General features: G+C 43.7%; 1 protein-coding gene across 1 annotated transcript in view; it reads left to right on the top strand.

Annotated features, from left to right (window-relative positions):
• Positions 1–2,988: 2,988 nt before the first annotated feature.
• C10H1orf21 (chromosome 10 C1orf21 homolog) overlaps positions 2,989–24,620 on the top strand; it is a 77,271-nt gene continuing 55,639 nt past the window's right edge. Inside the window, exon 1 of the mRNA XM_054384400.1 lies at positions 2,989–3,099. Coding sequence (XP_054240375.1) covers positions 3,006–3,099 — 94 coding nt within the window. The 5' untranslated portion in view covers positions 2,989–3,005. The remainder of the gene's footprint in view (positions 3,100–24,620) is intronic.

Here is a 24,620-nt window from a genome sequence, read left to right as displayed (position 1 = left end):
CTTAGTGGTCCCAACTGCACAGCACCTTGTCGTTTCTGGGGTTACATTGAGTCTCCCCTTGGCTTGGGTCCCATAGCTGGGCCCTGCTGCCTGCAAGGGTTTGGACTAGACAACCTTGAAAGGTCCCTTCCAACCCAAACCAGTTTGTGACTCTGTAATTCTGTGAGTCTATAACTCCTGTAGTTTACCTAAAGTGGATTTATCAGTATTTACAACACGTGGCAGTGTAATTAGGATGCCCTGCTCTGCATATTGATTGCTTGGATGTGCACAGAGGGATCTGGAGAACAATTTGTTTCTTAGCAGGCCTCTGGCTTTGTCTGTACATCTGACAAGCAGATTGATGAAAAGTCTTTGAAGAACAGCCTTGATGGTTGCTTGAGGAAGCAGAAGGCTTCCCTAGCTTAATACTGACTGCTGCAAAACCTAAGGTTTATTTAAAAAAATATAAATATATGTAGCCACATAGGGTTAAAAAATAGCTCAAGAGAGATCTACTCACTCCCGTCCACTAACTGGTTTAAAATCCTGTGGGTTTGAGTTAGTAGCAAGCTGTGGCTGAGGGAAAAGAGGAGGATGGGGCAATTAGAAATCTACACTTGAGTGTTGGTATGTAGAAGGAAGGAATAAAGGAGAAAGCATGTTGGGGAATATACTGAATATAAAGACAATGGCCCTGCAGATGTGACTGGGAGGGTTAGCTGCCTGCCACAGGGACTGAGCATGTCTGCGTTGTACACTTTGTGTGGAACACCCTCATGTAGTGGAGGAAAACACTTCTCTGTGCAGAGCAAGAAGGTGGAAGCTGGTCTGTGAGTAGATGTGAGAGGTGGCAACCAGCAGCAGAACGAGGGGACACAGTCTCAAGTTGTGCCAGGGGAGGTACAGGCTGGATATTAGGAGGAAGTTCTTCACAGAGAGGGTGATTGCCCATTGGAATGGGCTGCCCAGGGAGGTGGTGGAGCCGCCGTCCCTGGAGATGTTCAACAAAAGACTGGATGAGGCACTTAGTGCCATGGTCTAGTTGATGGGATAGAGTTGGGTGATAGGTTGGACTGGATGATCTTGGGTCTCTTCCAACCTGGTTGATTCTATGATTCTATGGTTCTGTATCCAGAGTCCTTCCCCTTACGTGGCAAAAGCCGCTTCTCATAAAACCTGCAGCTGCAGTAGCAGAAAAATTGGTCTTAGCCTGGCTGGCCAGATCCTTATTGCTGTGACTTTGGGGATGGGCAGGAAAATCTGTCACAGGGGGGCCATGAAGGCCTTCTAGACCATGTTCTGAATTGTCATGGTGCTGCTTTGGCCCAGGCAGGCATATCATTTGTGCTGAGCACACAAGGAAGTAAAACTCTAATGATTTTCTTTGGTGTTACACATTTCTGGTGGGGTAGATGCTCCAAGGTAAGAGCTTCCGTCTTCTATTGTAAAGTTTTTGTGGTCAACATGGAGTAAAATCAGCCACATCCTTTTAAAGTACCCAAAAGTAATGAGTTAAGAAATTGTGTGATCTTATACTACAGCTGAACTAATCAACTCAGTGAAAAGGAATGTCTCTCATTTTTCTCTAGCTCTTCTCCTCTCACAAAAGGTTTGACTGCTGGAAAGGCAAGACAGGTCATTCAGCCAGCTTTGAAGTTGACTGTGTTTGAGTTTGGAGCTGTTTAGTCATTAAACAATTAATGGTTTTAATTATTTTTTTTTCAAACATAAAATACTGCAGCTCTAAATTAGCTTTTTCTCCCCCCTTTTGTTTTATGTGATGTTTGGATTGTTCAGGGAGTGTTACTCCATCTCAGGATGGGGATAGTTGCCTTTTTGAGCAGTAGAGGTTTTATGGATCCAGTAATGAACACACAGAAAAAAAAGATAATACAGCTGACTATCCTTTTTCTCATCTATTAACATAAGATCTTTAATTGATTTAGGGGGAGGATTTTGTCTGAACACTTGCAATTATGAGCTAAAACACTTTGTAAGAAAACTGGCTTAATGGGTAGATTGGTGAAAGGAACAGGAGGAGCAGATATTGCCAGTTTCTTATCTTCTTTCTAAATAAACCCATGTTCTCTTGGAATAGCTGGGTGGGTGGGAAACATCTGTGAGTGTGTTGCTTTTTTCCAGCCATGGATTAAAGAAAAGGGCTGGAGGAGACTTGAGTATTGCACTTCTGTTCCAAGGGAGGGTTGATCTGCCTGTATCATACCCCACCTATATCATATCATATCATATCATATCATATCATATATCATATCATATCATATATCATACTGAGCTTGTATCACAGCAGAGAACCATAGCGTTGTTTTGGTTGGAGGAGTCCTTTAAGATCATCAAGTCCAACCATTTACCCAGCACTGCCAGGTCACCACTAAACCATGTCTCTCAGCACCACATCTGCATAACTTTGAAATCACTCCAGGAATGGAGACTCTACCACTTCCCTGGGCACCCTCTTCCAGGTCTTGAAAACCCTTTTGGGAAACAAATTTTTTCTAATGTCCAACCTAAACCTCCCTTGGCAAAACTTGAGACCATTTGTTCCTATCTTGTTACTAGGCAGAAGAGACTGACCCCCACCTCACTCTGTTCTCCCTTCAGGGAGTTGTAGAGAGCCAGAAAGTCTCCCCTCAGCCTCCTTTTCTCCGGGCTGAACCACCCCAGTTCTCTCAGATGCTCCTCACAAGAGCTGTTCACTTATCTTTCTCTCCCTGTATCAGCTGTTCATTGAATGTGGGTTTAGCCCCCTAAGAGGGTGAAGACAGCGTTTGCTCTTGCGCTTCTCTTCGCAGATTCCATTGCTTCTTTTCTTCAAGTTCTACATTTAGATGCTACCTTTTGTCAGCATGTGTCGTTAAAGCCTTTTCTCTTTCTTTTGTTTTGCCCTCTTTAGGTGGAAGTGACTTGACAGCCAGGCAGGAAGGTGGATTATTTTGCAAACAATGAGTGCGTGTCTCTAGACATGATTTGTGGTTGGGCGCAGCTGGAGCTGTCTGAATGAAGCTATGGGCTGTGCCTCCGCCAAGCATGTTTCTACCGTTCAAAACGAAGAGGAAACTCAGAAGGGCAAAAACTATCAGAATGGAGATGTGTTTGGTGGTAAGTGTTGCAGGATTTCATCTTTCTCCAACATCATGAATGTTCTGGAAGGTATATTTGGGAGCTTTAACCTTTCACAAAATATAAAGGAAAATGCATGTTAAAGTAAACCAGGATGGTAGTGCAGTTGGGCCCCTCCAAGGCACAGTACCATGACAGCTGAAACAGAAGTCAGGGTGAAATCCTCAGTGGAAAATTAACATTCTAAGTGATGTACAGTACTGCACCGTCTTTAACTCCACATGTAGTGTTCAAAGACAAGGAGGTGCACAGCCCCCTCATATTTATATGTGTGTCTCTCTTACGGATTTGTCATTAGGAACTAAAAGAGTTGACTCATCTCCTAAAATTAAAAAAATCTATTCAGTAAGAAAAGTAATTCCTCAGCACTGCTGTCCTGTAAAGCTATAAAACATCAGTTCTGAAATCCTATAGAAAACAGGGTTTGAAGGTACAAGGAAACTAGAAATAGCCATCTGTGAGGGATTCAGTGGTACTGGGAAGCTCCAGTAGTGGGATGGCAACATCTGTTTCACCACGTGGGAAGACCTGTCTGTGATCCAGGTCTTGTCACAGGAACTTGTGCATGAAGAAGGCTACAGAGATAGGAGATAAAATGCACAGTCAGCTTCATGATTTCTTCCCCCCAGATGCTGATAGTGTATGCTAAGCATTTTCTAGTGATCTAAATCATAATTCAGTTATTAAAATGTTAGAAATTATCTGGAGGACTATTCAGTAGTGAAATGTCTGGCTCTGCCCAGTTATCTATCTGAAGGTTAAGTTAGCTATGAGTAAGCTAACTTGGAACTGTTATTCTTAAAGTAGGTGCTACTGAGCACACCAAACATCTCTGGTGGCTTTCATAGCAGTTGTTTGTGTCATAGTGGGAGTGACGCATCGAGCAGCAAAAAATATCTCCCTTTAATTTCAAAAGAGTGATATTTCATTTCTTCAACCTTCCTGGATGCTAGCTGGCTCCCAACAGTGGATCCCAAAGCAAGAATAGCTAGAGGAGCAACCTGAAGAAAAAGCAGTCATTTAGCGAAGGTCAGGCCTAATTGATGGGTGGTTTTCCTGTTCTTGCTTCTTCACTAACCTAGGTTTGGAAGTGTGAGTTCAGTAGGTTGCTGGTTTTATTTAAAAGAGGCTTTAAGTGTTGTCATGAACAAAAAACTCAAAGGAATTAGAATTGATATTTTAGCTGACATTCAGCAAGGGAAATATTTTTGGCAATATATGAGTCTCAGCTGGGGTTTTGTAGTTTTACTGCATGCTGTGGGCCAAAGTTCCTAACTTGAATGTCAAGAAACCTAAAGTACCATCTGCAGGCAGAGAATCAAGAAGAGTGAAGGGCAGTGAAGCTGGTGAAGGGTCTAGAGCACAAGCCCTATGAGGAGCAGCTGAGGGAGCTAGGATTCTCTAGTCTGGAGAAAAGGAGGCTAAGGGGAGACCTCATTGCTCTCTACAACTCCCTGAAAGGAAGTTGGAGCCAGGTGGATATTGGCTGCTTCTCCCAAGTAACAAGCAGCAGGACAAGAGCTTCAAGTTGTGCCAAGGAAGGTTTAGGTTGGACATTAGGAACAATTCATCAACCAAAAGAGTGGTCAATGCCTGAAACAAGCTGCCCAGGCAAGCGGTGGAGACCCCATCCCTGGAGGGATCTGAGAGACATTTAGATGTGGTGCTGAGGGGTATGGTTTAATGGTGACCTGGCAGTGCTGGGTTAGTGGTTTGACTTGATGATCTTGAAGGTCTCTTTCAACAAAAATTATTCTATGATTTTAAAGGGCTGCCACTTTATGGAGCTGAGCTGGTGTCAGCAGTATCATGTAGGTATTTTGGGATCCATCTGAGGGCTGTTAATTGTTCCCTATTTTACAGAAACCTGCCAATGTGAGGAACACTACCTGCTGTTAACCATTTCCTGGCACATGCTTTAGTTTAGGTACACAACTGTTCATTGCTAAAGATCCGGTTCAATGACTGATCCTTTTTCAGCTAAGAGTTGGAGTCTATCACTTAAATGATTTGTTGAATGACAAGCAGAATGAGCACAGAAGCCATGTTTTTCCCTTGCTGCTGAGGAATAATCTCTAGATCATGAATTGATCTTATGAGAAAGGAGAGTTAGAGCATACCTGGCTTTACTGCAGTCATTTTTGGGACCTAGAAATGATCCACAGGATGCTTGGATACCTAGAGGGAAGAAGCTGCATGCTTATGTGTACAGTGCCTTGCATAGCTCCTGAAACACAATTTTTTGATATAAAAGAGAAGCAAGGAAAAAAACCCAGCTTAACATCATATTTATCATCCTTCTTAACAATCTTCTGGACTTGCCAAAAGCCTAGAGCTCTTTCACAGGAGTCTGGATTCTTTTCCTGCTCCAACTTCCCTGTTGGAAATCGCAGTGGTGATTGCATTGCTTGTAACGAGTTAGATCTGAAAGCTCAGACTGTTCTATCCACTTCATTTTCTATTTAATTTCCATGTTGTTCTTCCCAAATTAATGCCATGTAATCAGTACATTCTGCAGACTTCAAGGAGGAAGTCAGTGCTGTAGCAGAGAGTTATCATCGTCAGCTCCCTGCAAGGAGGAAGCATAGTCATGCTAGATTCAAACAGATGATCTCAGATAGGATGACAAATCATAGCAGAAGAACTTCCCAGAGATACAGGAGGATCCACAGAGTCAGCACAGGCTCTAAGACACTGCAGCACTTCCATCATGCCTGCCCAGTTCAAGGTGCCAACAACTGCTGAGTGTTTCCTCCCTTATTTTTGGGACAGGACAGAAGTGTTTCATCCAGCCAGTAGCCAAGAGCAGAGTATCTCTGCAGCCTGTAGAGATCAAATACTCTGCAGAATGACTAGGCAGAGCTAGACCAAGGTGAGTGGCAGGGAAATTGGATGATTCAGGAGGAGGAAGATAATGGAAAGGGAATTAGAGGCAGTCTGTAAGAGAAGCAGTTTTGGGGAAGGAGGTAGCAAAGTAAAAGAAACAGAGATGACAAGTGGATTCAGAAGGTGGCTGGTGTAGCAATAGCATCAATATCATCCTGAGAGTGTTAGTATGCATATATTGTGATGTTCATAGATGATGAACACTTGCAGTATTTGCATCTAGGGACTAATTTGACATGCAGTGCCTGTGCAGAAGTAGCAGGTATGAATTCTGCAGCTGCAAGTAGCCCAGATTACCTCAGATGTATCACAAGTGGAGCAAATCCTGAAGGACTTGGAACAGTGATTACAGAATTAAAGGAAAACACTTCAGTGCTGGTGCACTGGCTTACAGTTTGTTGGCCTTCACTGTTTGCCTAACATCTGAGTGAATGTGGTAGTCAGATCTTCATGTGATTTTCCTCTGAGTTCAGTATTTGGTGCTCAAAAGCCTTCCCACTTTGCTCCTTTGCTATAATGACAGTTCCGTAAGTAGCAGGTGGAGCTACAGAGAAATTAGCTAGATGGTCATCAATATCATTGCGCTTGTTTTCCAGCCGGGCAAGAAGAACTGCCTGCACTGTCACAGAATCATAGAATCACAAAACAATTTTGGTTGGAAGAGACCTTTAAGATCATCAAGCCCAGCCATTAACCCATCACTGCTGAGTCTACCACTAAACCATGTCCTTCAGCACCACATCTACATAGCTTTTAAATCCCTCCAGGGCTGGAGCACCTCTCCTTTGAGGAGAGACTGAAAGAGTTGGGGTTGTTCAGTCTGGAGAAGAGAAGGCTCCAAGGTGACCTTATTGTGGCCTTTCAATATCTGAAGGGGGCCTACAAGAAAGCTGGGGAGGGACTTTTTAGGGTGTCAGGTAGTGATAGGACTAGGGGGAATGGAATAAAGCTGGAAGTGGGGAGATTCAGGCTGGACATGAGGAAGAAGTTCTTCCCCATGAGAGTGGTGAGAGCCTGGAATGGGTTGTCCAGGGAGGTGGTTGAGGCCCCATCCCTGGAGGTGTTTAAGGCCAGGCTGGATGAGGCTCTGGCCAGCTTGATCTAGTGTGAGGTGTCCCTGCCCATGGCAGGGGGGTTGGAACTAGATGATCCTTGTGGTCCCTTCCAACCCTGACTGATTCTGTGATTCTATGGTGAGTCCACCACTGCCTTGGGCAGAAATAAATAGACACTTTGGCTACTCTGTACCATCTCTGTTGTCAAGATTAAATAATGGTGGAAGTTCAGAGGACAGAGAAGAATGAGGTTAATTGTGGCCTAGGTGTGATGGGTTGAAAACTACCACACCTAGGTTTATAAGGTTCACTCTTGTAATTGGTGGAGAAGAACTATAACTATGTTGGTGAGACACCAAAACAGGTTGCCCAGGGAAGTGGTGGAAGCCCCATCCCTGGAGGTTTTTAAGGCCTGGCTGGATGTGGTTCTGGGCAACCTGATCTAGTGGGAGGTGTCCCTGCCCATGGCAGGGGTGTTGGAACTAGATGATCCTTGAGGTCCCTTCCAATCCTAACAATTCTATGATGAGAGTATTTGCTTTGGTTCTCGTTAAATATGGACTCTTGCTATGAAAGAGGTCTGCTGTTCATTTATTAGTCAGGGAAGCACCCTTAGCTGTGTGAAGAAATCAGCACTTTGTCAATGGCGATGTCTCCAAGCTTTTTACTTGGGTTAAGCTCCTGGTACAACACTGAGGTGAGGGACTGTGTCTGAAGAAGAGCAAAAAAGCTGGTGAAGAATCTAGAGCTCAAGTCTTTTGAGAAGCAGCTGGGATTGTTTAGCCTGGAGAAAAGGAGGCTGAGGGGAGACCTTCCTGGAGGAATTAAAAAGATGTAGTGCTGAGGGACATGGTTTAGTGGTGACCTGGCAGTGCTGGGTTACTGGTTGGTCTTGGTTAAAGGTCTCTTCCAACCAAAACAATTCTGTGATTTTACAACTTCATGGCTAAGGAAAGATGGGAAGGACCTAAGTAATTCCTGTACATCTCTCTGCTCTCTGTGGCTTGAATAACAATTCTCTGTTCCTACTGCAGAAATTGCCAGAACAGCATCATTATTGCATTGCCAGCTTTGGTTTCCTTTGCTATGAGCACCCATCTTCAGCACCTTTTCCTCTTTTTTTAAGGGGAGAAGCAGGCAGAGTAGCCATGCAGGTGTTAGGAGCACCAACATGGCTGCAGCTTTGCCATCTGCCTTTTTGTTATCACCGCTTACATGCTTTTCAGCCTTCCCTCCAAGCCTTCAGAAACTGAAGAAGTCTAAAAGACCGCTTAACATTTCCAAAGATTTCTTCAGGGGTTATTCCATTTGTCTTGGGGTTTACCCACCCTTCTTTGGAAGAAAAGGAGATGATTGGCTTGGATAGTTCTTTTACTGATCAGTAGTTTTTCCTCAGCTGCAGACATCACTTTGAATCCAGAGACTATTTCTGGATTGCTCAGAGTGGTGCAGTTCTACTTCTGCTCTTCCTCAGAATTTCTAGATGCTTTTCCCCTCTTTGCCTGGTGGGGTTGGTTGAAGTCAAGTCTACTGAGCATTTAAGACATCGTCCCTTCTCTTAGGATTTATTTTTTGTTGTTAAAAGTCATTGCAGGTTAAGGTTGTTTACTCCAGTGCCTTGTTTCCTTCCCAGCTTTTAACCTTTCTTTCAGTTGAGCAGACACAATGAACCAAGTGTGCACTGTAAATTTGAAACTCTGGTGTTTAAAAAGGAGAGACCCACCGTGAAAGCCATGAATTCTGTAAGAACAAATTCTGCTTAACTGAAACCAAGACACAGAAATTTCCATCTCGTCCCAACCTTTGGAAGGCATGCTGTGTTTTGCAGTAGTATATATTTAAGTGATTGCATTAGCAGGCCCTGTTAAAGGAGATGTTCCAGAGAAGATTGGATATAATATGATTATTCTGTCTTGTTGGTCTCTAATGATTTTAAAATCCCTCTAATAAGGATAGTAATAGTAAATCTTCATTTATTCATCATTCCACTTCAAAGCTGATTTCCAGGGCAATACATAAGAGCTATAATAATGTAAATACCAATGAAGAACAAAATGCCATGATAGAGCCTTGAGTGTTGTTGATTTCAGCATATGTTTTGATCATGTAACAGCTCTTGTAGATTAATTCTGTTTGTTCCTTTTAAGAAAATCATGAGATTATGGAGAGGAGGTTATTGATGGAATTTTTTTGGTCTCAGGAAATAAACTGGCAGTGTGATTTCTTATATGACATCTCAAATTTAGAAAGTGTTTATTAATCCGACATGTTTATATGGAGCTCTTGGGTGAGACTAAACATGGCAGGTAAGAAACTTCTGGCAAATGAGAAATATCTGTGCTGCTATTTCCAGGCAGGATTACCAGTCTCGATAAGGCTGAGCACAAAGCACAAGACTTTATAGACCCGTTTGTGTCAGGACATCAGGGAGAATGCAAGAAAAGGAAACCTTTAGCATTGAGGTGTTGTAACAAGGGTGAAGAACTGATCAATGCATGTGGTATCCAACTGACTACAGCTTGTGATGTGTCTTCACAGCTTTTCTGGTTTGTGTTACAGACCCACTCTTGGTTTAGAGATTGCAGAATCATAGAATGTTAGGGGTTGGAAGTGACTTCCAGAGATCATCCAGTCCAATTCCCCTGCCAAAGCAGGATCACCTAGGACAGGTCACACAAGAACCCATCCAGATGGGTTTTGAAAACCTCCAGAGAAGCCTCCTCTCTGGGCAGCCTGCTCCAGGGCTCCAGCACCCTCACAGCAAGAAGTGTCTCCTCATGCTGAGATGGAATTTCCTATGTTCCATCTTATATCCATCGTTCCTTGTCCTATTACTGGGCACCACTGAAAAGATGCTGGCATCTTCATCCTAGACATGAAGCTGGTGAATGGTCTGGAGAACAGATCTGGTGAGGAGTGGTTGAGAGAACTGATGTTGTTTGGTCTGGAGAAAAGGAGGCTGAGGGGAGACATTTTCACTCTCTACAACTCCCTGAAAGGAGGTTGGAGCCAGGTGGGGATTGGTCTTTCCTTTCAAGTAACAAGTAGTAGAAGAGGACATGATCTCAAATTGTGTCAGGGGAATTTTAGATTGAACATTAGAAACAATTTCTTCACTGAGAGGGTGGTTAAGCCCTGAAAGAGGCTGCCCAGGCCAGTGGTGGTTCAAAAAATATGTAGATGTGGTGCTGAGGGACATGGTTTAGTGGTGGACTGGGCAGTGCTGGGATAACAGTTGGACTCAATGACCTCAGAAGTCTTTTCCAACCTTAATGATTCTATAATTATGATTTCAGCAGCTGATGTTATAAAATAGATCTTTCTGCAATGCTTGACAGCTTAAGAAGAGCATAAAGGGTGCTAGATCCTAGGACTGAAGTGCACCAGCATTTTCCAGAGTTACACTGGACTCCATTGTCCCTGACTTGTTAAATTCAGTTGAAATGATATGTTTTTAGTTTAACAACACCTTTGTTTTTATCCACTCTGCTCCAACCCAGTTTGGTGATAGCCTGCTTCTTATCTAAGTAAACATTGGTCAGTCCTAAACACATTTCAGGAAGTGGAGGGAAAAAATAGAACCAAAAGCCAGGATGATGTTAAGTTCATGTGGGAAATGGCGTAAAATTGCATTTGTTATCTAAGTTTATGATGTGTTTGTGTAGCTCCACCAACACCCTTGGCAAGTCAATCATTTACTATTTTAAACCATAAGGAAGCAACAGGGTTTAAAACAAACCAAAAAAATCAAAACCAAACCAAACCCCACTCTTGGGTTTTGTCTAGTGATCTCTTGGTGATCAATGTGTTTGCCACAGGAATTAAAACTCTGGATTTTCATCCTTTGTGAGGAAAAGTGATGCAGTTTTAGCGCTCTTTTAGAGCAGGTGCTGCTTTTACAGGGTAAGAGTAGTAGCAAAACAAGCTCTTCAGCTCACTCCAGCAGATATAACGATCTACAGAGAGATGTAGAAAGACTGAAGAGCCTTTTGTAGGTGTAAGGACCCATCATGTCTCCTGGAGCAAGAGCAGGGTTGTTTTATGAGGGATGATGGCTGGGGGGTCTGGGTGACCCCAGCACTGGCAGTGCCCTCACTGTTGAGGTGCATGTCCCATGGAACCTGAACACAGGCCAGAACTGGGTGCAGGTGGCAGCGTCTGGCAGCAGCCACAGGCATGGCAATGAGTCAGGATCTAAGGTCTATCCAGGGAGTACAGTGAGAAGCAGCTGAAGACAGGGCTAGGGTCAAGGCAGAGTTTGCCAGAGGACTTTGTTCAGGAAAGAAGATACCTACACTGTAGGGTTGAGGTCCCTCTAGGAGCTGGGAACAGGGCTGTACCAGAGACAGACTTGTGCTGGCAAGGGCTGAGGCCCAAGCCTCAGCTGAAACAGAGCTTCTGGATCCAGGGACAGAAGATGCAAAGTGAAGTTTCATGAGACTGGTCATGGCCTCTTAATGCACTCAGGTCCTTGACGGCACCCATCCGTTTGTTGTGACCTTTTGTAATTGTGATTGAACTATCTCACCCTTCTCCTTCTCCTTTTGTTTTTACTTGTAAGTGAAGAAGTGCTGGTCTGCTTGCCTTTAGGGATGATATCCAAGTCAGTGGTAAGGTTCCTGTAGTCTCCTGGAAGACACCTTGCCAATTTTAACGAGATTGCTTTTCAGCATCTAGTTTCACTGATCCAATAGTGAAGCAGAATATTTCAAAAGTGATGGCAGAGCAGCTTTTCACATACCTGGGTGCTGGAACCTTGCTTGGTGGTAACTTGTTTCAGGGTTGTAGAGCAGCAGTGGTTGAAGATGTTCATTGGTTAGGTAGAGTGATTCCTGTGCAACCCATTAGTGATAGCCATGGGGTTCAGGGAGAGTTTAAGAGCTTGTCCCCACCCTGCAGTGCTGTATACATTGTGATGAGTAAATTCTGGTTTGATGGCACTCAGAGTCTATCAGAACTGGGCATGACTAAGCTGGCAGTTGTCTGAACATGGGTACAGACTTGTCATACTTCCCTGTCCCTATCTTCTTATCTCATGCTGCCTCTGCTACTTCTTTCAAACTGTTGACCTTAAAGCTACAGGAGCTTTATGTTCAAGTCAAAGTACAAAGAAAGAAAATGACATTAACCCTCAGAAGCTGATCACATCCACCACTGGTCAGCAAGCCCATGCTAGGGAACAGATCAGCTGAGGAGATGCATAGAAGCAAATCACTTGTCCTTACATGCTGGAGGAGTATTGTCAGTGGTTGGCAGGGTGATTATTTACAGGGCTGGACCGTCTGCTTCATTGCAGCCCTGCATGGGGAGGCCCTGCACTGATACCAATTGAGTGGGTCATTTGCAGATAAAGCCTTCCCACTCTTAGTCATGACTCCTCTCAGGAAGCAGCAAATGAGCAATAAAGAAAAATGGTGCATATTTGGAGTGCTGTATCCTGTTATATCAATTCTTTCCTTTGAACAAGATCAGAAAGACCCTAAATGATCCTGGGATCAGCTCAGGACAGAGCTGGCTCTGGGCTGTGAGTGCTTGGTGCTAGTTCATGTCCAGCTTCACACCCACCTGCACCCCTAAGTCCTCTGCTGGGCAGAGTTAATTTGTGACTTGGTGAATGGGGAGTTAATTTGTGGCTTGGCATGGATGGTGAGATGCAGATGTGAAATCAGACATCTCCTGCGACTGCGTGGGACTGTGAGCCAAGCAGTCCCTTATTGCCCATTGGTTCGGGGAACTTCTTCAGGATGTTCCCGTCATTACTGTTGATTGCTTGTGAAGGATACACTTCCACCAGAGCCCTGTGGGTGGTACGTGTTTGCTTTCAGGGCTTTAGATAAAGCTTCTGCAGCATAGATTCTGCTCAGGGAAGTAGGCATCTTTCAGAGATAACAAATTAACTCTGAGCATCATAACCAGAGTAGAAGATTAATCTTTCCAATAGGTTAATTTTGTAGCTCTTCGGGTGGCCTGTAAGTAAAGTAATGTAATTAACTTTTGTATCTTTTGCATCTGGAAATGTTTGCTGTCTTTTATAAATCAAATTTTCATTAGTTCCCTTCTCTCCTCCCTTGGTTTACAGAAGTACTTGCAATGAGAAGATGTTCGTGCTCATCCTGAATCTCCAGTAGGTTTCTGGTCCTGGATAATTATTCTGTCCCTTTCATCAAGCAATTAATAACAATAAAATAGCTGTGGCTTTGCAAATATTCTTTGAGGTACATGAGCAGTGGAAATTTGACAGACTAACATTAATAGAAAGCCAGAAAGGATGTGAAAATCCATTTCAACTCTTGTTGCGGGGCAACAATCTCACTTAATAGTTGATTGATTGAGAATGGCATTACCTCTGAAGTAAAGAGGAATTGGGGGGTTTATTGACAAGGAAATGCAAGAGTCTTTGTCATGGATTCGCAGTAATTGGAAATGTATAATTTTGGGGGTGTGGAGCGATAATGATTTTTTTTTTTCCAGGGAACTCTTGGGGTGGCTCAGTTCAGGAGAGGTTATTGATGTCTAGAAAAATTGGTCAATACGTTAAAGGCACTGGAAGCAACAGGAGCTCCATTGCCATACAAGGGATGTTCACAGTAATGGTTTATTGGGATTTTTTTCCTGGTATCTGAATGGTCCTTGACAGGTTCTGTGGTGAAAAGATAAATGTTTTGCAGTGCAGTACATAGACAGATGCCAGCTGAGGGAGATTCATCAGAGACTGAGAGGTTCACTACAGAATCCCAGGACAGTGGGATTTGGAAAGGACCTGTAGTGATCATTCAGTCCAACCGCCACTGCTAAATCAGGATCACCCATAGCAGGTTGCCCAGGATCACAGTGGCCAGGCAGGTTTGGAATCTCCCCAGAGAAGGAGGCTCCACTGCCTCTCTGGGCAGCCTGCACCAGGACTCTGGCACCTTCACAGCAAAGAAATTTTTCATGGAGGTGGGAAGTGCTGAACTTGCAGCTCCTCCAAGGTGCAGGGAAGCCTGTGTTGGGCTGGCCCTTGCTGCTTCTGTGGCGTGGTGCAGGGGCAGGATGGTGCAACTTTGATCCAAAAAACCTACCTGTTGGCTTCAAACAAATGGCAATATTTTCAAGGCACAGACCTTTTGTTTTCCTCTTCTGTTCCTTTAATTAATCTCTCTGCTGCTTGTTTCTTCTCCTGGTCTCATTTCTCAATTTGATCTTTTTAGTGGGTTAGATAATTGCATTTACTGAGTATCCTTCCTGCTGAGCACCGTCCCTGTCTTCTCTTCTACCTGAGAAATGGTTTCCTTTGAACAACTTGGTGTCTAGCTCAAAGTTACATGTTAATTAAATGCAAAAAATAATTTTTTTTTTTTTAAAGTGTGTGTTCATATATATAGATATAAGTGAGTTATATAGCTTCAGAAAGCAAAAGTCTGGATAGCTGAAAGGTAGCCATGAGTGCACATCACAGTCACTGGGGTTTGGCTGCTTAATTACAGACAAGCTCACAAAAGTCTAATTATGCCATCACATGGTGGTTTTTCTCAATACCATCCTAGACACATAGTTTCCTCGAATCTTAGATATCAGTGGGAGTCTAAAAGATCTGGAGATTGTATTATGTAGGACAGTTCTTGCAAGGAGTGGTAGAGGAAGCTGGGATTGTTTAGCCTGGAGAAAAGGAGGCTGAGAGGAGACCTTCTGCCTCTCTACAACTACCTGAAAGGAGGCTGGAGCCAGCTGGGGGTCAGCCTTTTCTCAGAAGGAACAAGTGACAGGATGAGAGGACACAGCCTCAGGTTGTGCCAGGGGAGGTTTAGGTTAGACATGAGGAACAATTTCTTCCTCCAAAGGGTTGTCAAGTTCTGGAACAGGCTGCCCAGGGCAGTGGCGGAGTCTCCATCCACAGAGGGATTTCAAAGCCGTGTAGATGTGGTGCTGAGGGACATAGTTTAGTGGTGACCTGGCAATGCTGGGTTAATGGTTGGGCGTGATGATCTTAAAGGTCTCCTCCAACCAAAATGATTTGTGATTAAAGATAGCACAAGTGAGGCTTAAACCATGTGCTTAGTAGTAACTGAATGGATGTTGAGGGTATCGAGGTTGTATTTTTAAGTCTTTTTTCTGAGGTATTGAAATGGGCACTGAAATTGTGGTACCTTTCACAGAATCACAGAATTATTGAGGCTAGAACAGACCTCTCAGATCAAGTCCAGCTTATGACCCAACACTACCACATTGACTACACCATGTCACTAAGTGTCACATCCAGTCTTTCCAGGGACAGCAACTCCACCACTTCCCTGGGCAGTCCGTTCCAGTGTCTAATTACCCTTTCCATGAGGAAATGCTTCCTAACACCCAACCTAAATCTCCTCTGGTGCAGCTTCAGGCCATGCCGTCTCGTCTTGTCACAAGTTGCCTGGGAGAGGAGCCTGACCCCCACCTTACTGCAACTTCCCTTCATTTAATTGTACAGTGTGATAAGGTCCCCCCTGAAGCTCCTCTTCTTCAGGCTAAACAACCCCAGCTCCCTCAGCCTCTCCTTATAATACTTTCCCTCCAGACCCCTCACCAGTCTCATTGTTCTCCTCTGGACCTGCTTCAGCACATCAATGTCTGTCTTGAAGTGAGGGGCCAAGACCCACACACAGTACCTGAGATGAGGCCTCACCAGTGCCATGTGAATTTACATTTCCCTGTGGATGAACCAGCTGCTGGCAGCGTGTACATGGTTGGAGGGATTCATTGGTGGATTTGGCCTCTGACAGGGAGCTGTGTTGGAGCAGAGCAGCAGCAGAGTGTTGCCTTCCTTCCTGAGGTCCAGGGGACTTTGAGATTTCTGATCCTCCTCCTACCACATGCAGACACTGGTTTTAAGTGGGTTTAGGTAGTCAGTATTTTTCACTTGTTTATGCATCTTCCCACACTTCCTGTGTTCCAGTTTATACCCATTGTTCCTTGTCCTATCACTGGGCACCACCAAAAGGAGACTGGCCCTTCTTCTTGACACCCATCCCTCAGATATTTATAGACATTAGTAAGGTCCCCTCTCAGCCTTCTCTTCTCCAGACAACACAGCCTTAGCTCTCTCAGTCTTTCTTCAAAGAAGAAATGTTCAAGTTCCTTCATCATCCTTGTAGCTCTCTGTTGGACTCTCTCCAGTAGATCCCTGTCTCTCTGGAACTGGGAGTCCAAAACTGGACGCAGTATTCCAGGTGTGATCTCCCCAGTGCAGAGTAGAGGGGGAGGAGAACCTCCCTAGACCTGCTGCTGTTTATCAAATTCAAACATTAAACCTATAGAAACAGGGGAGCTAAATTATGGCTTCGTGATCATCTGCCACTCATTAGATCAGGAGGAAAAGGAACCAGATCTGAGATACATGAACTGAGGTGCTGGATGAGCAATGGTGTTGCAGACATTGGAATGGCACCTTCTATCCCAGACTAGGCCTTTTGCAGGAGTGGACAGAGATACCCAAGGGACTGAGAACTGTGGGCAGCTGGCAGCACTGGAAACTTCTGACAGCATTAATGAAGGATAGGGTTAATGTGTCAGTATGAGTTTTCGTGCTTCTACAGCAACACAGATCAAAATGATGTCCATTAATGGAGCTGTGCTCCTGTCAAATCTGTTGGCCTGAGGGGAGTGCTGTCGTGATTTAGGCTTGGAAAAGGGCAGTAGAAGGGAATTTACTAAAATTTTTCAGGCAGATTTCACCCCTGAGGGAGTTATGTTCCATAAAGCACTGGATGTGACATGGGGCTATGGGAGGAACTACCTGATAGCTTTGAATAGAGCAACCTTTATCCCACCTAAGCTTTAGAGCAAGTGTCCTTCCAATGCTGCAGAAGCCCTCCATGTAGGGTGTGGATTTTGTTATACCGAATGTCTCAGTCTCCCCTCCAAAAACGCCACCCTGGCAGTCACATCTGCCTTGTGCAGAAGCAGTATTTAGCATTCCTTGGGCATGTGTTAGGGTTGTGTGGGAAGAATTTAAAATACTTGAGGGCGGTCTTCCCAGATGTGCTGTGATTTTTGTGGTACATTCAGAGTTTTAAACAGCTAAGCTGTCGGATGATTTCTGTTTTGCTGGCAGAACTGGTGTGGGTTTTGTGCAGTTATTCTCTGTTTAATATCTGGTGGTGTCCACTGCCTGGGCTTCCAGCAGTGACTGTATTTTAGATTGGATTAGAGGAAGGTATCATCATTTGGGATAGCTAAGTGAGCATTTTCAGATGGTTCTTGGAGACAAAAAGGGTTGACTCCTTTCCTTAGCTGTTTTTTTTTTTTTTTGCGTGTAGCTCATGTTAGTAAAAACAACATAATCACTAGATCTAGAATTGCCTACAAATTGATAACTTTGAGGGTTGATGATAGAGGAAGACAGCAGGCTCCTCACCCGATGCTGGCTGGTCTCTGATAAAATTTCACTCTCAACCCACACCCAGGTGGATTGGAAATCTACCCCCACAGCAATTAAGTCAACCACATAGAATGAGAAGAACCATGTAGATACTGCTTCCTTGAGTGCTGGAAGCTGGAGCTTCAAGCTCAGATATCCTCCATTAACTAGTATTTCATTTGAGAAACATTCACAGGGCTTTTGCAAATCCTTTCTCTTAACTGTTTACTTTTTCTTGGGTCTTTGACATAGCTTCTGCTGATATGCAAGCAGCTGGTAATCACATACAGTAACATAGGTGGAATAATCCAAGTAGCTCATCTCATCCCTCCTGTGCTCCAAAACAGGATGGACTTTAGCCTGTCCTACTCAAAGATGATGACTCTTTGAAGACCCCTGATGATGGAAAGGCCCTGTCCCTGGCGTTTGAGGCCCTGTCCCTAGTGACTTTCCAGATCAGACTTGATGTGGCACTGGGCAGCCTGATCCAACTGCAGATGTCACTGCTGATTGCAAGGTGGTTGGACAAGCTGACCTTTGAAGGTCCTATCCAACCAAATGCAATCTGTGAATCTGTGAAACTGCAACCACCCAAGCAATCTAATTCTACCCTTTGACTGCCTTGCAGTTTAAGATTTTTCCTGGTGTCTAGCCTGGCTCTTTCCAGAGTTAAGCTCATGGTCCTACCAGTGAGGCTGTGGAGCTCAGACTATTATTCCTCCTTTGCAGTGGCACCGTAGGTCATCCTTGGCATGTTTTTTGTTTAGCATCTAAGTGGCTCACCTGCTGTTTTATGTTTCAGTTAAGTTGCATCAAAATCTCTTATGATATTTTACAAATATTTTTAGAGCAGGCAATTCAGTCCTTTATCTAAATATAGCTTTTAGCTTTCAAGTCTTTGAGAGAGGGGAGCACATGGATCTTTGATCCATGGCATTCCTCGTGATCACAGCAGTAGGAGTTCTTGCTGCACCTGGCAGAAATAAGTATGGTAAAGAGAAATTTGTTAGAGAAAAAGTTCAGATTTTGCAGAACAGACGTGTTTCATTATGGATGAAGGGTAAATCTTGGCATGTTCTTCCATAGAAACTAAAGAAAAATATGAAGCACAGGAGAATGAAGGTGTGGTTAGAAACTTTCTTCTTCATGGTGTGACTGAAGTACCACTTCCCTCCTGTCTGATACTTGATCCAGCCCTAAAAATAGACGAGAGGCTCGCCCATTATCCTTTTAATGACAGCAGAGCCAAATCTGTTCATCCTTAGATGCCTGGAATGGAGAAGCAAAGCAGTGCTTTATTTATTTATATATTTTAAAACTTTAACAAAAGGTTTCTCCAGAAGTCACAGTGAATCCAGACATTTGGTGGAGTTATGTTTTTTCCTGGTGTTGTTTTTCTTTAACAGAGTCAGAAATAGCGTCATTACCAATGTTGCTGTGGTAATGGCACTTAGAAAGATGTCTGGAAGTGCTGAAGAAATTTTTCTCATTGGAACAACCACAGTTTTCTTTATTTCCCCCCTCCTCTAGTAATTGATTCAATATTATAAGTTGATACATTCATTTATCACTCACATCATTATTAATGAGAGCTTTTTTTCTCTATCATGTTGCCATGACAACCGGGTGACATGTTTGAGTAGAATTATCTGTTTCCAGACAGAGATCTTCATTCATAAGATTTGCCTACTGAGAATTTTTGCATCATATTCAACTCAGAAACTCTCCTTTGCCCTTCCAAAGAGTTTGCTGTTAGGGGCATTTCTGCTTTCTGGTCTGTGTTCTGTGATGGATTTTGTGGTGGCTGTTACACTGAACGATATTTCTGTCTTTTATTTGTGACTCCTTTATGTTGTTTTTCTTTCAATTCAGTGGGGCTGCTTCTCTTCAACTCACTATTTGCTCTGGAAGCCCTGTGAAGCCATTCCTCCTCCACTGGAGTTGTTTGGGATCTTCTTTTTTTTTAAATACTATACCACACAATGGAAGACAATACTTGATTCTCACTTGTGAAAGGAGCATTGTTGTAGGTTAAGGATTAACTGTTATACCATAGAGTAGAACTCCAGAGGGGGTGGAAAGTCCCCAGAGGGAGGCATCGGATGTTATAATATGTTATTCCATTCCTCTTCCTTTATTATCCCTATGTAAGGGAGCAGACCTTCCGGTCAGGTCTCAGCACTCAGCTCTGAGCTCTTAGCTTTTGCTTTCACTTGCTGTGTAGGAGGGAGGCCTTGCTGGGGCAGGAAGCTATTTTTGCTGCATAGCGAGCCCCTACAGGCTAGGCCATTGCCAATTCTGCTTGTATAGGTGCTTTTTACCTTAATACTTTCGTACTTTGCTTACTTTTGTAAGTATTTTTTCTATTTAACTTCCAGTTGGGGTAAATTCTACATTCTGTCCTGAGCTGGTCGCTCAGACCAGGACAAGCATAAAGATACATGTTGGATATAAAGATGTAGGTTTGATATTAGCAAAAATTTCTTCCCTGAAAGTTTTATCAAGCCCTGGAACAGGCTGACCAGGGCAGTGATGGAGTCCCCATCCCTGGAGGGAATGAAAAGCTGTGTGGATATGTTGCTGAGGGACATGGTTTAATGGTGACCTGGCCGTGCTGGGTTAACAGTTGGACTTGATGATCTTGAAGGTCTCTTCCAACCAAAACTATTCAATGATTCATCACTTTATGGATGATATACCATACTCCAAATGATAGGGCCCTATAATTGTTACTATATTCATTGCAGAATCACAGAATGATAGGGGTTGGAAGGGACCTCTGAAGATTGTCAAGTCCTACTCAATTTTTCATCTGGCACAAGAAAAAAAAAGTAAAAATGTTTCAGTTTTGGTTTTGATATAAAACCATATGTGGAAAAAGAGAAAAAGGGTATTACTCTTTAGCAAGGTAAATATTCATAGAACTTTGTATAATTTCCTTTATTCTAATTTCACTGTTTTAAAGGTCTTGCTGAGTCTCAGAATGAATTACGTCCTGCTTAATCTCAGTCAAAATTTCAGAATTTCTCTGGATTAATTTCTCATCCATCAGATCAAAATATCTCAAAAAGATACATTTGCTTTAGTAGAAATCATAAGGTAAAAATCAAAAGATGAATTTAGCATCCTTTATTCCAGGTACACTCTTACCTTATAAAGCACAACCTGGTTAGAAGCCTTTTGCAAATACCTGAAGTTGTTACCTCTAGGGAAGAGATCAAGGGCCCATTCCTCCAACCTGTCTTTAATCTACTTTTTATATTCAGTTAAAGCCATTAATGACAATAAACCCCATGACGTCCTTCAAGGTTTGTCTCTTCATTTGTTTGTTTTTCACAGAATCACAGACTGGTGAGGGTTGGAAGGAACCTCTGGGAATCATCTAGTCCAACACCCCTGATATAGCAGGGTCACCCAGAGCAGGTTCCCAATATTGCAAGGCTGGATATTAGGAAATATTTTACATGGAAAGGGTTATCAAACACTGGTCTGCCCAAGGCAGTGGTGGAGTCACCATCCCTGGAGGTGTTTAAACAGTATGTGGACCTGGTGCTTAGGGGCATGGTTCAGTGGTGACCTTGCAGTGCTGGGTTGAAGGTTGGACTAGATGATCTTGAAGGTCTCTTCCACCCAAATATATCCTGTGATTCTGTGACCAGATGGGTTTGGAATCTCTCCAGAGAAGGAGACTCCACAACCTCTCCAGCACTCCAGCAGCCTGTTCCAGGGCTCCAGCACTCTCACACTAAAGAAGTTTTTCCTTCTGTTCAGATGGAACCTCCTGGTCTCCAGTTTGTGCTTATTGCCACTTGTCCTATCACTGAGCACCACCGAAAAGGGTCTGGCCTCATCCTCTTGCCCCCCACCCTTTAGCTCTTGCTGAGGATTGATCAGATCCTCTCTCAGGCTGCTCTTCTCCAGGCTCAACAGCCGCAAGTCTCTCAGCCTTTCCTCCTCACAGAGGTGCTCCAAGCCCCTCCACATCTTCGTAGCCTCCACTGTACTCTCTTCGACAGTTCCCTGCCCTTCTTGAGCTGGGGATCCCAGTCCCTCCTCCACATTCCATTAAGTACTGGAAGGACACAATGAGGTCTCCTGGTACTAGAGGGGTACCTGTGAGCAAAATTTATTGTTTCTTCTCAGCTAGCAGGAAGGTTGCAGGTACAAATACCAACATTTTAGCTGTGATTTGGTAGTTACTCTTATTTTAGCAGCTTAATTCAATAGCTACTGAAATTAGTCAGAGGTAGGTTAGGTTTTTTACTCAGTGCAATGACTAGTTCAGAATGTAGATGTTTCCAGGTATGCCTTAGCCAGCCTGGGAAGCTGTAGGGCTCATAGTCACCTGGCTACACCTTATTTTATTTTCTGTGGCAGTGTAATTGCTCAGCTGTTTTCTCTCCCCTTTGAATGTGGAATCATATCTATTTATATCACCCTCTAGCAAGTGACTGCTCAATGTGAGCTGATGTTGCCAATATCTTGTATTTGTGCTCCCTAATTTAAGGAAAATATTTTGCCTGTGATAGGAAATTGAGAGAGCTTATGAGTAATACTGTTACTTCAAACTTACATCACTGATTTCTTCTCCCAAGTAACTAGCGATAGGATGAGAGGAAATGGGCTTAAGTTGTGGTAAGGGAGATTTAGCTTGGATATTAGGAAAAAATTTCTTTCCTGCAAGAGTAGTCAGGCATTGGAACAGGCTGCCCAGGGAGGTGGTGGAGTCACCATCCCTGGGGATGTGTAAGGATTGTGTAGGCATGGTACTTCATAGTAGTCATGGTAGTTGAGTTAGGTTGGACTCAAACAATCTTAAAGGTCTTTTATGATTCTATGCCCTTCATCTCCAGGAGAACCTGATAATACAGTTGCCCATGGCTCAACCCTCTCTGCTGCTCCTGTTAACTCATTTCAGAGGTTGGTCACTGTTTTTCCACAGGCCAGTGCTGCATTCCCATGTTGGTGTGGTGTTGGTACACGTGCTGCTTGCTCCAAACACCATGGGCTCGATGGAGCTGCTAGCTGCGTGGCACTCCTCTCTGGTAATCATTTATGTAGGCACCAAAGCCTGAGAGCCACTAAGACACTGAGGGGCCTGGAACATCCACCTTATGAGGAAGGGCTGGGAGAGCTGGGGTTGTTTAGCCTGGAGAAGACCAAGAGGTGATCTTCTCAGTGCTTATCAATATCTAAAGGGTGAATGTCAGGAGGATGGAGCCAGGCTCTTCTGAGTGAATCCTAGGCAACCTGCTGTGGGTGACCCTGCTTTAGCAAGGCGGTTGGACTAGAGGATCTCCACGTGTCCCCTTCAACCTGTGATTCTATGATTAATCTTGCAGGTTTTTTTATTAAAAGAGTAATTCCAATAACATCTTCTACTTTGACCTCTTGAGTTTCTTTTATCTGTGTGCTCCTGAGGGGAAGGTGGATTTCTCTGCAGTAAGACTTGCTCTTTGGCATGGTGCATTCAACTTGTCCTGAAAATGTAATGAAAAATGACTGGTTTATTTCTGGAAACTTCCTCACTGCTGCATGTTTCAGGCATGAATTGTCCAGGCATTTGCACTTCTTCTGCAACTGGTAGGATGGAAGGAAGAGTAATGTCAACTGTGCTGTGCTGCTCAGATAGTTGAGTAGTTACTCTACTCATAACTAAAATATTGTGGTGAAGCAAACTTACTAACACTGTTTGAAGTATCTGGAAGTTGCACAAGAAATCTGTGCAAAGGTCTTTGCCACTATTCCAGGGCTACCTGATGCATCTGGCAAACAAAGCTGCATTTGAAGGATCTGAGGCCAGGTTCAATGTGAATTTAAGACTGAGAACTTAAGTTTTGAGAACTTTGGTTGATAATGATTTCTAAAAAACACTCATGTGGAGCTGAAGGTGGAAAGGAAGAATAGCCACAAAGAGTGGGAATAGGCTGCCCAGGCATCTCATGTCCCATGTCCATGTTGTAATCATTATCCTCACCTATCCTCTGTCCACAAGTCTCTAACATCTATTTTCTTTATGAATCCTACACCATTCAGGGAGATCTCCACTGCAGTTAATAGCGAGAAAAGATGTGGAGAAAAACATGGGACTGGGACTGGTTGAAAATGGTCACCTGCCTAAGAGATGAAGGAAAAGCTTAGGCATTCAATGATTAGTTTTTTAACTCAGGCTTTAATAATACTTACAACCTCAGGCTGCTTGGTCAGAGGACCATGAGTGTGGGAACAGTCACTTTCCATTTGAGGACACTGAAGTTGTAAGGGACCAGCTGTATCAGCTGAATGTCCACAAGTCCATGGGCCCTGGTGAGATTCACCCTGGAGTTCTGAGGTTGCTGGTGGATGTTATGGAATGACCTCTTGATCATCTCAAACGTCTTAGGAGCCTGAGGAGGTCCCTGTTGACTGCAAGCTAGCAAATGTGATTCCTGTCTACAAAAAGGGCATGAAGGAAGAGCCAGGGAACTACCAACCTGTGAGTCTGACCTCAGTTCCTGGCAAAAAAATAGCGGGGAAGATGATACTGGGTATTACAGAAAGGCATTTGAAGAATAATGCAGTCATCAGACACAGCCATCCTGGGATCACATGGACAGTGCCCTTGTCCACTTGCTACAAGAGACAATGTCTCTAGGGAAGCACCCCTGACATACAGTCTGCATAGGATGTTCTCCTGCCTGGGCAGGTGCTTGGTTTTCAAGCACAATTAATCTGCTGGACTAAGAAGGAGGCATGTCTCCAAGGTTATTTTTGCCACTGAATGTCAGGAGCTCCATACCTTACTCATGTTTTACAAGGCAGGGTTGGATGTGCCGCTCTCTTTTAGTCTACATGGACTAGCTGTGGGTTGTGCAACCTCTTTTGTGCTATTTTCTTTTTCTCATTGCTTTTCCTATTCACATCCCTCTGTGCCACCGTGGGAGTTTTATGCTTTTGCAGCGTGTGGGTTTTATTGCTAATCACAACAGAGATCATTGAAGCAGTGAGAAAAATGTGAGTTAGATACTGCAGTCAATCAAGTCCTTCTAATTCCCAGGCTTCATTGTGCTCAGCCTCTTTGGTTTTATGAATTGTCACCTCCAGAGGAGCTAAATTACATTGAAAACAAGAAAAACCCAGAATTGTTGTTCACGTTTACAGATCTAATAATATTGTCTGCAATTCTTCCATCTCTTTTGAGGTGC

This window comes from Indicator indicator, chromosome 10, assembly GCF_027791375.1.
Source record: "Indicator indicator isolate 239-I01 chromosome 10, UM_Iind_1.1, whole genome shotgun sequence".
NCBI classification, from domain to species: Eukaryota; Metazoa; Chordata; class Aves; order Piciformes; family Indicatoridae; genus Indicator; species Indicator indicator.
Note: the sequence above shows the minus strand (reverse complement) of the source record. Positions and strands in the feature narration are given on the sequence as shown.